Source organism: Protopterus annectens, chromosome 7.part1 (assembly GCF_019279795.1).
Source record: "Protopterus annectens isolate FY-2018-M chromosome 7.part1, PAN1.0, whole genome shotgun sequence".
Lineage (NCBI taxonomy): Eukaryota > Metazoa > Chordata > Ceratodontiformes > Protopteridae > Protopterus > Protopterus annectens.
Genome location: NC_056740.1, coordinates 304101140 through 304116717, shown reverse-complemented (window position 1 = coordinate 304116717; position 15578 = coordinate 304101140). Strand labels below are relative to the sequence as shown.

At 42.3% G+C, this 15578-nt stretch overlaps 1 protein-coding gene across 1 annotated transcript in view; it reads right to left on the bottom strand.

Annotated features, from left to right (window-relative positions):
- Positions 1-15578, bottom strand: part of LAMB2 (laminin subunit beta 2) — a 3750789-nt gene that overhangs the window by 1427303 nt on the left and 2307908 nt on the right. Inside the window, exon 16 of the mRNA XM_044078730.1 lies at positions 8637-8757. Coding sequence (XP_043934665.1) covers positions 8637-8757 — 121 coding nt within the window. The remainder of the gene's footprint in view (positions 1-8636; positions 8758-15578) is intronic.

The window sequence follows — 15578 nt, the reverse complement described above, 5'->3', positions numbered from 1 at the left end:
TTTTCTTACCTCATAGTGCCTCTTTTAGGCAAGGTCAGTCTGCTCAAACTACCGACAAAGTCAAATAAAATTAAGACTATATAAAAATAACACTGCTTAAAGTTAGAATCCTAAAGAAGAAAAGTACAGTTGTGTACACTTACCATAAATGTAGATGTTTGAGTGTATTCACTGTTGCAGTCATTACATTTGGGTAATCTGCTGGCAGGTTGCCCTCAGTCAGCGTGCATAACAATGTCTTGGGTCCTGCATCAGTTGCTGTCTCCTCTTCCATGATGTCAGGACGTCAGTGGTATAAAACATGCAGCAGATCCCATTTTATTCAGTTTTTCTTGCCTCAGATGTCAGGTGCCCCCCAAATGGGAAGCATATATATATATATATATATATATATATATATATATATATGTATATATATATATATATATATATATATATATATATATATATATATATATAAACAGTAAATATATAAATGCACTTTTAGAAACATAAACTTTACCTTCAACTAAAAGCAAATACACCAAAAAGGCTTTTGAGTATACTGAAGGAAAGAAAAGGTATAGAAAGGGGTATGGCGGGTGGGTAACCCGGACTGTAACAGTGAATACACTCGAACATCTACATTTATGGTAAATGTACACAACTGTACTATGTTCTTCATGTTTCACTGCTGCAGTCATTACATTTTGGGTAGAATCCGAAAGCTACAGATGGGAGGATGGAACTAAACAGCATTATTAGCAGCTATAAGGCCCTGCAGGACTGCAGTGGCAAAGCTTGCCCTGGATTTGGAGAAGAGAGGTAAATGATAATGCTTTGTAAAGGTATGAACAGAGCTCCAAGTAGCAGCTTCTAGAATGTCTTTGGTTGGGACCCCTCTGAGAAAAACTGCTGAAGTAGAGGCAGCCCTGGTGGAATGTGATCTGATCCCCTTGGGCATAGGTTTACCATGGTGCAAATAGCAGAAACGAATGCGGTGGCTTTTCCACTTAGAAATAGTCTGCTTTGATATAGCCTTCCCCTCTGACCCTGCAGCAAATGCTACCAGTAGTTGCTCAGACTTTCTTAGAGATTTGGTCCTGTTTAAGTAGAATCTTATTTGTCTATGTACATCCAATGAATGCAGAATCCACTCCCCCTTGTTCTGTGGATTTGGGTAAAATGTTGGCAGGTGAATGGTCTGGTTAAGAGTCACACTGGATACCACCTTAGGCATAAAAGAAGGACTGGTCCTGAGGGACACCCTGTCCGGGTAAAATATAATAAAAGGCTCCACTGACATGAGAGCCTGTAGTTCTGAAACCCTTCTTGCTGAAGTGACTGCCAAAAGAAAAGCTTTTTTCCAAGATAGAAATTTTATATCCGCAGTAGCTGCTGGTTCAAAAGGAGGCAGGGTGAGTTTTTCCAGCACAAAATTGAGGTCCCATGCAGGAGTTGGTGCTCTTCTAGGAGGCCTTAAATTTTTGGCCCCTCTAAGATACTGTTTAAGCAGAGGATGAGAAAAGAGGGGAGGCTCTGTGTTGTAATGAGTCGAGATGGCAGAGGCATGGATTTTTATTGAAAAAAAAGATAGGCCCTTGTCAAGCATCTCAGTCAAATATTGTAAAATCTGAGGAATATTGGGCTTTGCTGTGTCTATTCCTTGTGCTTGGTTCCAAGCACAGAATCTATTCCATTTATCAGCATAAGATTTTCTAGTACTAGGCCTTCTGGCTTCCAAAATGACATCCATCACAGATTTACTGAGAGGCGTTGTTTGAATAATTAGTTGATTAGCCATGCTGCAAGATTCAGAGTTTGGAGCTGAGTGTGCAGAATTTGATAGTTCTGCTGAGACAGTAGATGAGGTATTTGAGGCAAGTACCATGGAGAAAGGTGAGACATATTCCTTAGAAGTGGGTACCAGTGCTGGCGAGGCCAGTTCAGAGCAATTAGGATCATTTTTGTTTTTTCCTGTCTGACTTTTAGTAAGACCTTGGAGAGTAGAGGCAGAGGTGGAAAGGCATAGACTGGTTTTTCCAGCTGAAGGATAGAGCATCCACTTTCCATGCTTTTTTGTGATGAGTTCTTGTGCAGAATTTGTCCAACTGATAGATAATTTTGGAGAGACAAATAGATCTATGTCTGGGCTCCCCCATTTCTGTGTTAACATGCTGAAGATTTGTGGATCCAGTTTCCATTCGTGCGGGTCCATAAGATTTCTGCTTAAGTCATCTGCCAGAGTATTTTGCTTTCCTGGCAGGAACTGAGCTTGAAGATGTATTTGGTAAGTCAAGGCTGTGTTCCACAAAGCCATGGCTAGTCTGCAAAGGGGGTAGGAATGTGTACCCCCCTGCTTGTTTATGTACCACATAACTGTGGTGTTGTCCGTCTTTATCAGTAGTTGTCCTGGATGAAGTAAATCCTTGAAGGCTGTCAGGGCATTCTGAACAGCTAGCAACTCTTTCTGGTTGATATGCAGATGCATTTGGTTTGGGCTCCATTTGCCCTGAGTGCATCTCCCTGCCAGGTGGGCCCCCCAAGCATAGTCTGATGCATCTGTAGTTATGGTTTGGGTGGCAGGGGGTAGAGTGAATGACAGTCTCTTGTTTTGGTGACATGTTTCTGCCCACCAAAGAAACTCCTGTTGTAGGCAGGGAATGAGAGAAATCATTGTTTCCAGACTGTGACAATGTTGACTCCATAAACTTTGTAGGTACCACTGAAGTTTCCTCATATGCAGTCTCGCATATGGAATTAGTAGAATGCAGGATGCCATGAACCCCAAAGCCTGCAGAATTTGTCTTGCAGATAACTGGGTTTTTGATGCCATTTGTTTGAAGTATGTTGTCAGTTGCCTTTGTCTGGCGTGAGGTAAGCCATCTGGGCAGTTGTATTCAAGCTTGCACCCAGGAATGTAATTATTTGTGAGGGTACCAGTTGTGATTTATTTTCATTTACACTGTACACTAGGCATGCTAGAAGCCTTTTTACAAATGCCAGATGTTGAAGCAGAGTGTTCTTGTCCTCTGCTTGAATGACACAATCGTCCAGATAAGGATAAATTTGAATGCTTCTTTGTCTGCAGAATGCAATTACTGGTGCCAGGCACTTTGTAAAGACCCTGGGCGCAGTAGATAAGCCAAAGGACAGTGCAGAGAATTGGTAATGCAAAAAACCTGCTTTGAAGCGGAAGTATCTTCTGCATGATTCCCTTATTGGGATATGCAGGTATGCCTCTTTTAAGTCTAGAGTTACTAACCAAGCATTTCTGCCTAGCATAGGCAGTAGCTGTTGTAAAGTCAGCATTTTGAATTTTGGAATGTCCAGGAACGTGTTCAGAATCGATAAGTCCAGTACTGGATGCCATGAATTGTCTTTTCTGGGTACCAGGAAAAGTCTTGAATAAAAACCTTGTCCTTTTTCCTTTTCTGGTACCAGTTGAATAGCCCCAATATCCATGAGGGACCTGACTTGTTTCTGGGCCTCTGCCCACTGGTTTTGTGGCAGATCCGGCCATCCATTTGGAATTGGCAAAGTATGGAAATGAAATCTGTACCCCTGGGATACTATGTTTAATACCCACTTGTCCTGGGTAATTAACTGCCAGTTTTGAGCATGAAGTGCTAGTTTTTCCCCCAAGGGGGCTGCCAAAACATAAGTGCCTGGTGATGGTAGAGGAAAGTCATTGAGACTGCTTACTGTTGGGTTGTGCTTTGTTTCCTCCAGATTTAGAGGTGGAGGCACCCCATTGCTTTGACCTGTAAGAACCCTGTGATTGGTACTTGGAGCCTTTTGAGCACCCGGATTTGCCCTGAGTGGCTCTGTTGGTCACAGGAAAGGACCAATTTATAGTAGGCCAGTGCCTACTGAACCTGGGTGGCTGCACTTGCAAGAAATCTTTTACAGTTTGCATAGATTTAGCTTTGTCTTCCATTTTCTTTAAAACCTCTTCTGCCTTATTACCAGAGTGTCATGCTGCAAGGGGGCATCCAACAATTTAACTTTAACATGATCAGGCAGATTTTGCTCCTTGAGCCAGGCATGCCTTCTAATCACAGATCCAATAACGGCGGCCCTGCAAGAGGCCTCCAAGGAATCAAAACCACATTGCAAAGTATGCTTTCCAACCTGTTCTGCTGAATGCAATAATTCCTGTAACTCTTTATTTTCCATAAAATCAGAAATCATCATCATTTTCTGTTTCAGTAGGCCCATAACATGCTGTTGATATTTAAGCATATGAAACTGGCAGTTTAAAGCCCTGATTGCCAAGGTTGCAGACGTATAAACCTTCTTACCCCATCTATTCAGTGCACTGGAATCTCTATCAGAAGGGGTAGGATTTTTGGCTGTACAGGCCTTTACACCCTTGGGACCCTGAGAAATAGTCTCAGGATCAGCAGCACGATTTTTGTGGGAGTCAGAAACCCTGTAATATCTGTCTGGCTTACTAGGAGCCGGAGGCAGGGAATCAGGAGCCATGCTTGATTCTGAGAACACATCATCAACAATGTCTAATACAAGAGGTATTGCCAAAGGCCTATGCTGAGGAAGAAGAAGGAAATTCCTAAGCCTCTTTTTTGATTCAGAGAAGTCCTGACTCTCCCAGTGAAAATGTTCCCTTAAAGTATGCAAAGTCTCTCCAAAAGAGTAATCCTCAGGAGGAGATGCAGATGGGATGGATTCCTCTGCATCAGAATCCTCATAGGGGGGAATAGAAAATTCCTGATCAGAAGAGGAATCAGAAGAAATGGAAACCTGATCAATCAGTGCCTTGCCTAGGCCTCTTAGTGGTGGTGGTGGGGGGGTTGGGAACCCCTGATCAAGGTAATTAAATCCTCAGCCATTTTGATCATCTGTTTTTTTAGGCATAGGGGCCTGAGCATACGGCTCATGCGTTGGTTTTTTAGACATAGAAGATGTTTTTGACCTTGTTTTTGCTGCTGGCGTCGGTTTAATATAAAAATGTTGAGGCCTGAAAACACCCTCAGAAGCCTGTGCCTGCTCAGTGGCTCCAGACCCAACCAAGGGAGAGACATCCGCGGGTTCAATACTCTGAGAATCTCGCAGCATACCAGACTCCGAATGGGTCTCGGTAGAGGCCTGCGACTCAAAAGTAGCGGGTATCAGGGGCTGCGAAAGCACCTCACTGAGTACCGGCGAACCGGCGACTGGCTTAGGAGAAGCTTCGTCGTCGGTTTTGGACCTCGACAGTCTGTCTCTGTCTTTTTCTTTGCGTTTTTTATGAACTAACCGACGACATTTCAGGATAATTAAATCTTGAACCAAAATAATTAGAAGCAAAAATATACCGACGTTTAATAGTGCGTCTGTTAAATCTAGCAGAAAACCGACAGCAAGGCACGTTGTGATCAGGGCCTAGGCAACGAATACAGTACAAATGAAAATCCTTATGAGGCATTTGCTTCCCACAAGTAATGCAATTATTAACCTTTACTGACATCGGTAAGGAGCAAGAAAAAGTTTCCCCAACGGGGTACTTAGCTTTAGTTTGAAGACTTCGGTTCTGAAACTCGAATACGAAAATTTCAGGAGTCTGCCGACCAGCACTTGCGAACTTCTTCTGCTTCGGGCACTGCGTGGCAAGGAAGACTGAATAAAATGGCATTGGCTGCATGTTTTATACCCCTGACGACCTTACATCATGGAAGAGAAGACAGCAACTGACGCAGGACCCAAGAATTTGTTATTCAGGCCGACTGAGGGCAAACTGCCAGCAGATTACCCAAATGTAATGACTGCAACAGTGAAACACGAAGAACAGCTGCACTCCTTACAGGCCTTTCTGGCCCACAGCATAAGTATCTGTTGAGCTAGTGAAACGTGGTAAAGTGTAGTGACAGCACCCTGCCATGCTGGGTTTCAATACCTACCACTCTTTCAGAGCCACTGCCAAAAATGACTGTGTTGTTGGAAGGGGCATATTCATATTCCTAAGAACCAAAATCACATCTAGGCTCATAAGGCAGGACTATAACCTTACAATCCTCTATATCCTACTTACTGTCAATAAAAATCTGTACCACATCATAGCCAACTATTAAACACACTTCATGTCAAGCTCAATCCCCAAGGCATACTGCATACCTAAACAAACTGGAGTCCCTCCCCACTGAACCTAACCCTATTCTCCTGGGGGGACTTCAGCTAACCTTCCATTAAATGGGAAACCTGCACTACCACAAATAAGTATGCATATATCTTTCTAGATTTCATAAACACTAGCTCCTCAGATCAACTAGTTCATGTCCCAACTAGGGGATCAAAAATATTGGACCTAAAAAAAATATTTGCTGTAGTCCTCACCAGCATAACCCCACTATGCTCTAAACTCGTGGCCCCATCACTGGTGAAATCCAACCACTGCTCAATAGTATTCTCTATGAGGGTGAAACCTGATTTACCATCAAACTCTTCTGTCTTCAGAAACTATTATATGGCAAATCTCCTACAACTAACTGATGATCTAATGAAATTTAAGTCTCCTCCCAAAACTTACAAATGGATTATGCAATTTCCTACATCTGCTTTAAAATATCCTTTTATAACAGATGATATGATTTGTCAATTCACACAACCCAAACCCACAACGTCACAGGGGTGTTTTAACTTCTTATGAAAATGATCTAGGAGTCTGTTTTCTTTACTGTTTGTCAAGGTATTACAAGCAAATGTCACTCTGGAGCCCTTCAGCACATCAGCACCACCACATTGACTATAAAGTTCTTACGTAAGTACTCAGCATTTTCCACCAATCTGTAAAAGTGACTGAGCTTCCTGGATGGAAATCTGGCTCTAGTGAAAAATTCTCAAGTTTAAAAACCTGGAGGAACAGCAGTGAGCTTGGACTCAACTACACCCGGCAACTCTAGATATTTTTTGTGGCAGTTCACTAATTCTTCTGAACACCACATAAAATACTCCCATATAAAATGTAGGGTCTTTCCAACAGATACATCCTTCAGTTGGGGAATAAGTAGATGATAGTCACTAACACTGATGTTATATCACAAAAGGCAGCAAGTTTGTGAAGCACAATCAAAGTCTCAATCTTCCTCCTTTCTGATGTCCAAAAACAGATGAAAGGACTCTGCCTTTCGGATATCAGAGGAGGTAGACATTAACCCTTTGCTAAATGGCAATATAATCATCATGTTTTGTATAATTAAAAACAGCCAAAGCAGTTGATGGGGAGACTGATGTTCCAAGGCCTAATGACTGATCCAAAGACAGTTAGGCATTTATATCTAGGAGGTGGTCAGCTGGCCAAAAAGTGGAATAGATCCTGATAGGTCAGACATCTAGTCTATAAAACAGTCAAGATATATATAGGTCTCTCTCCAGCATGTGGGACATATGCTTGCCCACAGTGGCCATCTGGAACTCAACATAAAGCTGTGATGCTATAATGTTAGATGCTGGGGCCTGGTCCTGCTGTCCTACCACAAGATCTTCAGGAGGTGACTATGCTACCAGTTGATGCCAAAGCTCAACTACAGATCTGTGTGTGTTCATTTATGCCATTGTAAAAAATGCCCTGCCTTCTAAGATGATGGTGAAAGACATAAGCAACCTTTATAGCTGCCTCAATGAAAGTTCCTTTGCACAGCACTAACCCTATACTGGGCATGTACCTAATTTGAAGTAAAAATGGGCTAAGTCTGACTAGTGGAAGTTTGATGCTCAGTAGGCATGGGAAAAGGATGCAAAAAAAGAACCTCCTTCCTCACAAAAAAGACAGTTTCTGTTATTTGAATTAGAATTCAATGTTTGTTGATCGCACCTTTCAGTGTTGATCACTAATGTGTGAAACTTCTGCCAAAATCCTATAATAGATGGGTCTACTTTGTTACGTTGAATCTCATTTCACTGAATTACATTTCACCCCAACCACATCACTGAAAACACAAATTACTGAAAACTCATTTCACCAAATCTCATTTCACTGAACTGAACTTAGTATATATGGCACTGTGTAAAGTACTGTAAAGGCAAGTAAAAGGTATATATCATTTTCCCCACTGTAGTGCGATCCTGGAGTTAGTATATATAGTTGGGGGTGGGGGGGCACAGCCTCCAACATTGTGAGGTGTGGGTGGCATAGCCCCCACCTTGTTTGTTTTATATTGTATTTTACCAAAAACTTCAAAACAATACATTTTAAACAATAGACATGCATAGTTGTAACACCAATGACTAACTCTCTCCAAAAAACAATATGCACTCAAACTAAGTAGGGGCCTATGCCCACCACACCCCCAAATGTGGGGGGCTGTGCCCCCCACACCTCTCTAACTATATATACTAACTCCAGGATCACACTACAGTGGGGAAAAGGGCATATACCTTTTACTTTCCTTACAGTACTCTACACAATACCATATATACTAACTGCAGTTCAATGAAATGAATTTTCAGTAATTTGAGTTTTCAGCGAAGTGGTCGGGGTGAAATGAAATTCAGTGAAATGAGATTCAAGGAAACAAAGTAGACCCATAACAGATATACATCCTTGTATACTGGACTGCCTTCAGTAGAGAAGAGCATGGGGATCAAAAAAGTGTAAATAACAATGACTTAAAAAATACAAAGTATAAAAACATATTGTAATACTAAAAGTAGGCACTTACTGAATCAACTAGAATGCTGGCATTGGGCACCTTGCCTCGATAGCTGTAACGAGTAAACTCTAGACGAATGATGTAACTGACACCTTGTTCTAGACACACTGGCTGAGGCAGAGTTACGAACCTGCAGGAAGGAAAATTTGAATGCATTCACAACAGAAAAATGAAAAAGGTTGCTAGCTACTACTGCTTCTGGCAAAAACAAAATCATCAGCATTGATAAGGTTAATTTGAAAACACCAGCACACAGATTCTAAACTTGCTGGAACAGTTGATAACCTGAATTTTTTGGATGAATATTGTCTGTGGAAGATTGGGCACCAGGCTGGCAACTCGACACCATAAAACTCCAGTGCTAATTTTTCTGTGGACTGTTGTTCCGCTGTGGCGATCACTAACGAGAAGAGCCAAAAGAAAGAAGATTGTCTTATAAAAGGGAGCTATTGTGCAGATTGTAAGCTTGCTGGAAAAGCTGACAATGTACCAGTATAGTTGTAGTAATGGTCTAGAGAGTTCAGAAAACAAGTCTGGTAAATGTCTGATTCCAACATTCTTCAAGTATAGGTTACCTGACAGAATGAGACACTTGACTACACCAGAGTTTCCAGGACACTCCTGAAAAAAATACAACCTAAATAATAATGTTGAAGCCATCACAGTTTAAACCAACAGATATGCATCTAATACACAAGATTTTCCCCAACACTGATACACTAATATCAATAACAATAACAATCTTCTTCTTCTTTCGGCTTTTCCCGGTTAGGGGTCGCCACAGCAGATCACCTGTCCGCCCATTATTGGCAATGGAGTTTTACAGTGTCGAGTTGCCAGCCCGGCGCCCAACCTTCCACAGAACGTACACACACACACACGCACTCACACCTAGGGCCAATTTAGAGTGTCCAATCCACCTGCTGCATGTCTTTGGGATGTGGGAGGAAACCAGAGCACCCGGAGGAAACCCACGCGACCACAGGGAGGACATGCAGACTCTGCACAGAAGGCACCCCAGCCGAGGATTGAACCGGAGAACTTCTTGCTGTGAGGCGACAATGCTAACCACTGCACCACCGTGGCCGCCCAAATATAATAATAACAATGCATTTTAAAAATCAAAACATTCTTTTGAAGCCTTCCTAGTGCCAGAAAACTTAGCAGCACTTTCATCTTTGAAGGCTTAATCCTTCTAAGATCATCAGATGCCACAGTATCATTCTGACATTTGAAAGTAAACATAACACTCTGTTCCTTTGGCACACTTATCTGCGAGTCACAGCTGTAGAATTAATATATACTACTGCAAGATCAGTGTGGGGACATTTAAATGTAACATGTTAATTCAAAAATGATACATATAAGAGCACTCACCAAATAAGCTGGCCTGAGTGAGTGGAATACTTGTGTACACCCTTCTAATACCATCTGTTTTCTTTACATCCTGAGCGCCCATCCTTGAGAAAGTGTGTTCCTCCTTAATTCATCATCAAGGAATGTTAAACACAGTATTCTCTGCTTCTTGAACATCAGTGGAACATTACGGAAGAGCTGCAAGTCGGCAGCGTTACAACAAATATACAATTTATAAGTTACTAATGTGTGTGGAACAACCTTCTGCTAAAAAGCAAAACCTAAGCAAGGGGATTGGTGGTAGACTCAAATAATCACCCAATGCCAATGCAGTGAGCACTTTCAAAGATAAATTATGAGATAAGTCATCACATAATTATTACATCTTTCAGTCCTCACATAATTATTAGATCTTTCTTTGTGAGTCTCTCTGCAGTAGGTGGAACACTTGAACAGAATCTCAAGCAGTACCCACAAAACTAATCCTAAAAGGAACAGCAGGAGCTGGAAGGACAAGTACAGGAAAAAAATCCTCTGCTCTTGACGTGAAGATCCAGAGTATAGTGGTGAGTGAAGGTATGCAGCTGCATACCATTTACACTAAAAAAAAAAAAAAACAGAGGAAGACACCCTCTGCTACCGGAAGTATTTGCCAAAGTGCAGTGCAGATTGAAATTCATTTAAGCACAGTCTGTTTAGTAATTATGACACTTTCCAAGAGGCAGAATCAAACAGGATATGTTACACTCCAACATGTTTTCAACTTCAAGGAAAAAAAAAGGCCAAAAGATGAAGAAACTGAATGAAAACACAACTAACCTTAAAGAAAACACGAGGATCTTCAAAGAACCTGATTCTTACTGAATATGAAATAAGACTCATGTCACAAAACAAACTGCAGCTAGCTGAACAAAGGGAACCAATGACAATTGCTATTTTGAGAATAAATATGCCATTGTTTTCTGAGTCAGAAAGTAACGGACATGCAGGATGATCTTATTCACTGCAAAGTCTGCAACAGGTAAACTAAAATATGTGCTTTGATCCTGTATGAAATGTATAAAAAAGTATACGAGGTATGTAACTGTCTTCATCTGGAAAATACAATTGTGCACTGGATGTGAAATGTATAGCAGACATGTGAGCCAGGAAAGTACAGTTGTGTATACTTACCATAAATGTAGATGATTGAGTGTATTCACTGTTGTAGCACTCTGTTGGGATTTTATTTATTTATTTATTTATTATTTATTTAACATTTGTTAACTGGGAATATCTGACTTGGAACAAAGCCAATTTTCAGTGGAGCCCGAGGAGAAATGTTGCAGATGCATGTCTTTTTAATGTGGGAGAAAACTGGAGCACCCGGAGGAAACCCACACAAACGCAGGGAGAACATGCAGACTCCACACAGTAGGCACTCCAACTCGGAATCGAATAGGAGAACCTCTTGCTGTGAGGCAACAACACTACCACTGCACTACTGTGCCATCCTGCCACGAAAGTTCTTGGCCGGCCTACCAGAGAAAATTGTTTTTTCCTCCCAGGCTGGAGGATGCCCTTACTGATATCAGTATGCTCAGGTATAAAGGGAGCCAGAAGTGTCATCACTTCAGTATTTTCCTGACCCACTAAGAAGGAGGCCCTATGTGTACCCTAGATGGACCTAGTTAGTGTGGATCCAAGGAGTACCTAACGTGGCCCAAGGTACAGTGGACCCAAACTAGGGTTGGGAGGTGTAAGGTCCTTGGCTGATTCTAGTAGCCTACCTAGTAAGCTGAGGGGGTAGGTGGGAGGGAAAGAAGACTGCAACAGTGCATACATTTGAACATCTATATTTATGGTAAGCATACACAACTTCCCTATGTTCTTCACGTTTCACTATTGCAGTCCTGACTGTTGGGAAGATTCCCAAAGCTTTAGAGAGGGTGGAAGAGATTAAGGAGAGGCGAAGATTCCCTGCAAGACTGCTGATGCAAAACCTGCTCTGGACTTGGAAAAGGTTGGCGGGTAGTAGTGCTTAGTAAAGGTGTACACAGAAGACCAAGTGGCTGCCTTCAACATGTCCTTAGTGGGAACTCCTTTGAGGAATGCTGCAGAAGTAGCTGTGGCCCTAGTAGACTGTGACCTACTCAAATCAGGGGGCTTTTTCCCATGATGGCCGTAACAGAATGAGATGCAGTGGGAAATCCACTTGGAAATAGTCTGCTTAGAAGCTGGTTTTCCCTCCGAGCTTGGGGGAAAAGTAATGACCAGCTGGTCTGTTTTCCTCAATGATTTAGTCCTGTCCAGGCAGAAGTGTAGCATCCAATGTATATCCAGAGAGTATAGTAATGTTCCCCCTCTGTTTTGAGGGCTAGGAAAGAAGGTAGGTAGATGGATGGCCTGATTCAGAGTCACATTAGTAACCACACTAGGCATGAAGGAAGTATTAGTTCAGAGGGAGACCCTGTCTTTATGGAAGATAATGAAAGGCTCCACTGCCATAAGGGCCTGCAACTATGAGACCCTCCTGGCTGAAGTGATAGCCAGTAGTAGGGCTGTTTTCCAGGTAAGAAACTTTAGGTGGCAGAAGATGAAAGCTCAAAAGAGAGCAAAGTTAACTTTTACAGGACAAAGTTCAGGTCCCAGGGATGGGTGGGCTTCCTCCCGGGGGACCTAATGTGAATAAGAAATTGCTTCAGCAAGGAGTGACAGTAAATTGGAGAATGACCAAGTATGTGGGGAGAGATTGCTGAGGTATGTATCTTGATGGAGGAATAAGAGAGACCTTTCTCAACTAAGCTGGTCAGGTACTCCAGAATGTTAGGAATGTTAACATAATTTGGCTGAAACTGGTGCTTCTAGCACCAAACCTAGAATCCTTTCCATTTGGCTGAGTAAGGTTTTCTAATGCTACGCCTTGCAGACTCTTAAAATGGTCTGTACCTACTGACTCAAGCTGGAGATGCAGTAAGGCGCTGCTGAATAAACCAGGCTGAGAGTCAGAGTCTGAAGGTTGGGGTGCACAATCCTCCCCTTGTTCTGGGTGAGGAGGTCCACTCCTCTGTGGTAACATCAAAGGCTTTTGACAAGTGATTTCAAGGATGACAGGGAACCAGTGCTGCCTGGGCCAGTCCAATGCTATCAGGATGGCCTTTGGGCCCTCCTCTCTGATCTTCAAAAGTACTAGAGGAAACAGCGGTAATGGTGGGAAAGCATAAATGAAGAGGTGTGTCCCAAGGGAAGAAGGCATCTGTTCCCCATGCAGATGTCTGGCTTGCCCTGGTGCAGAATTTCTCCAGGTGAGCATTGTCCTTGCTTGCAAATATGTCCACCTGGGGGAAACCCCACTGCTGTGTTATTGTGTGGAAAACTTCCCGAAGGAAATGCCATTCATGGAGGGATCTGTCACATTTCTGCTGAGGTGGTCTGCCAGGGTATTCTTTTCACCTGGCAGGTATTATGCCATGAGGTGCAGGCCTAGGGATTGTGCTGTCTCCTGTACTTGCATGGCTAGACAGCACAGGGGGTAGGAATGTGTCTGAGCCACAGCCTTCCAAGTCTGAATCCTCCTCAGATAGTAAGGGATCTGAGTCAAGATCAGAAAAGTCATCCCTTTTCCTTTTTTCTGGGGTGGCTTCACCTGTGGACTGTCTGGCCCTTAAGTCCTCAGCCATCTTAATCAAATACTGTTAGGATCCCAGTAACTAGGAGTCTGTAGGCCTAGGTGGAGGCCTTGCCACACTGCCTTTCTTTGGGGTGGGTTTGGTCTTAGGCCTAGGTGCATCCGACGCCCTGGAGCCTGACTCTTTGTGGAAATGCACTGGCATAGGCCTAGGCTTCGTAGTATCTCTGGTTAATGAGCATTCATTGGAAGCCACGGCATGCTGAGTGACCTCGGACTCAACCAATGAGCTGAAAAGATGAACAGTGGAAGACAAAGGAACCAAAGGCATGTCTGACTCCAAATGGGTCTCAACGGAGGCCTGGGTTGCTGCTTCAAATGTTGAAGGGGGCTGCAAAAGGCACCTCACCTTCTTCAACAATTATCAATCTAGCAGGAAAGTCAGCTTGGGAGTAACTGTCATCTGATGACTTTGGCTTAAGTTTCTTATCTTTTTTGTGCTTATGCAGCTCAAGATTGGGATGACTGGTGGACTCCATCAGACAAGGTTCGAGTGATTCTTGTCTAAGAAAATGATCTAAGAGTTTGTCCCTATGCCTAATCATTCTAGCTTTAAACTTAACACAAAAATGACAGTTAGGGATGTTGTGGGCTGGGACTAAGCAAGTAACACAGAGTATGAAAATCTCTGTGTGAGATTTGTTCACCACAAAAGAGACACATATTTACTTTATCTGACATGAGTTAAGTGAAACAGAAAAGTGTTCTTCAATGGGGTACTTATGTTTCCGACAATAACTTCTTTCTGGAGCGGACCGACTGATGCACTTGTATACTGCTTCAGGCTCCAGAGGCAAGAAAAAAATGAAGTGATGATGCAGGCTAGCTCCCTTTATATCTGAGCATACCGACATTGGTAAGGGCGTCTGCCAGCCTGGAAGGCAAAAACAATTTTTTCTGGTAGCTGGGCCAGTCAAGGGCTTTCACGGCAGGAAATCCCAACAGTCAGCACAACGACAATGAAACACGAAGAACATCTGTAATTGTTCTGCCTCTTGGTTCCAAGATGTATGACCATTCCTAGGCCAGGAAGGTAAACAGTTGCATCCAATTACAAACTGTGTTAAAGAAACAACTAGACAACAGCAGGAAAAAAACCCCATAGCAGGTAAATGTGAAACTTTGCTTAATTACATCTGTGGTTTCTGCATGGAAGAGATATAAATCAAACATCTCAATTAACAGTCAGAAAAAAAGAAAAGAGAAGAGAGCTAGTCTCTCTAGTGTCGGACCTCTGAGTTTTGTTCTTTGTGCTTGCCTAAGTAAATATGTTCAACAAAGAAGTACAGTACTTTTTTCAGTTCAGAACTAGCTAGGAAACAGTTTTGCTGTACACAGATGCTTTTCTTTCTTGTAATCTGTTTGTTCAAGTAGATTATTTTCTGTTTCCCTGGGAAAGTTCACATCTTTATTTGTAATTAATTTATAACTCTACTACCTAACTCATTCTTTCTAAAATAAACTATTTTATTTATTCATTTCTAAAAAGCTTGAGGCTGATTATTTATACTTAATTAAAAGATAAGAAGGTATTTCTTTCTAGTGACAAGTTGTTGGTATTCACTTTAATAGCTCTGCTAAACACTATCAACGCCCTTTTTCCCATTTTTCGACACAGCGTCAGGTTATCAGGTTAACTGTAACCACCTCTCTTGGTTCAGTACCACTCTCCTACCTTCTTCGACAATTATGACTGAAGTAGGTTTTGTCTCACACAATCCATCTATCTCTGCTGGATACTCTTGTTTCCTCTTACCTTCTTTTTGTCTGTCCCAGATCTTTTGTCTTCTGATTTCCTGCACATGTGCCTGAACCACCGAAATCTGTTCTCCTTCATCTTCTCTGCAACTATAACTACTTTGGCTTCTGCTGTGATGTCCTCATTTCTTCACACATGTGCGCATCCTACCACCCATCTCAGGCACTTC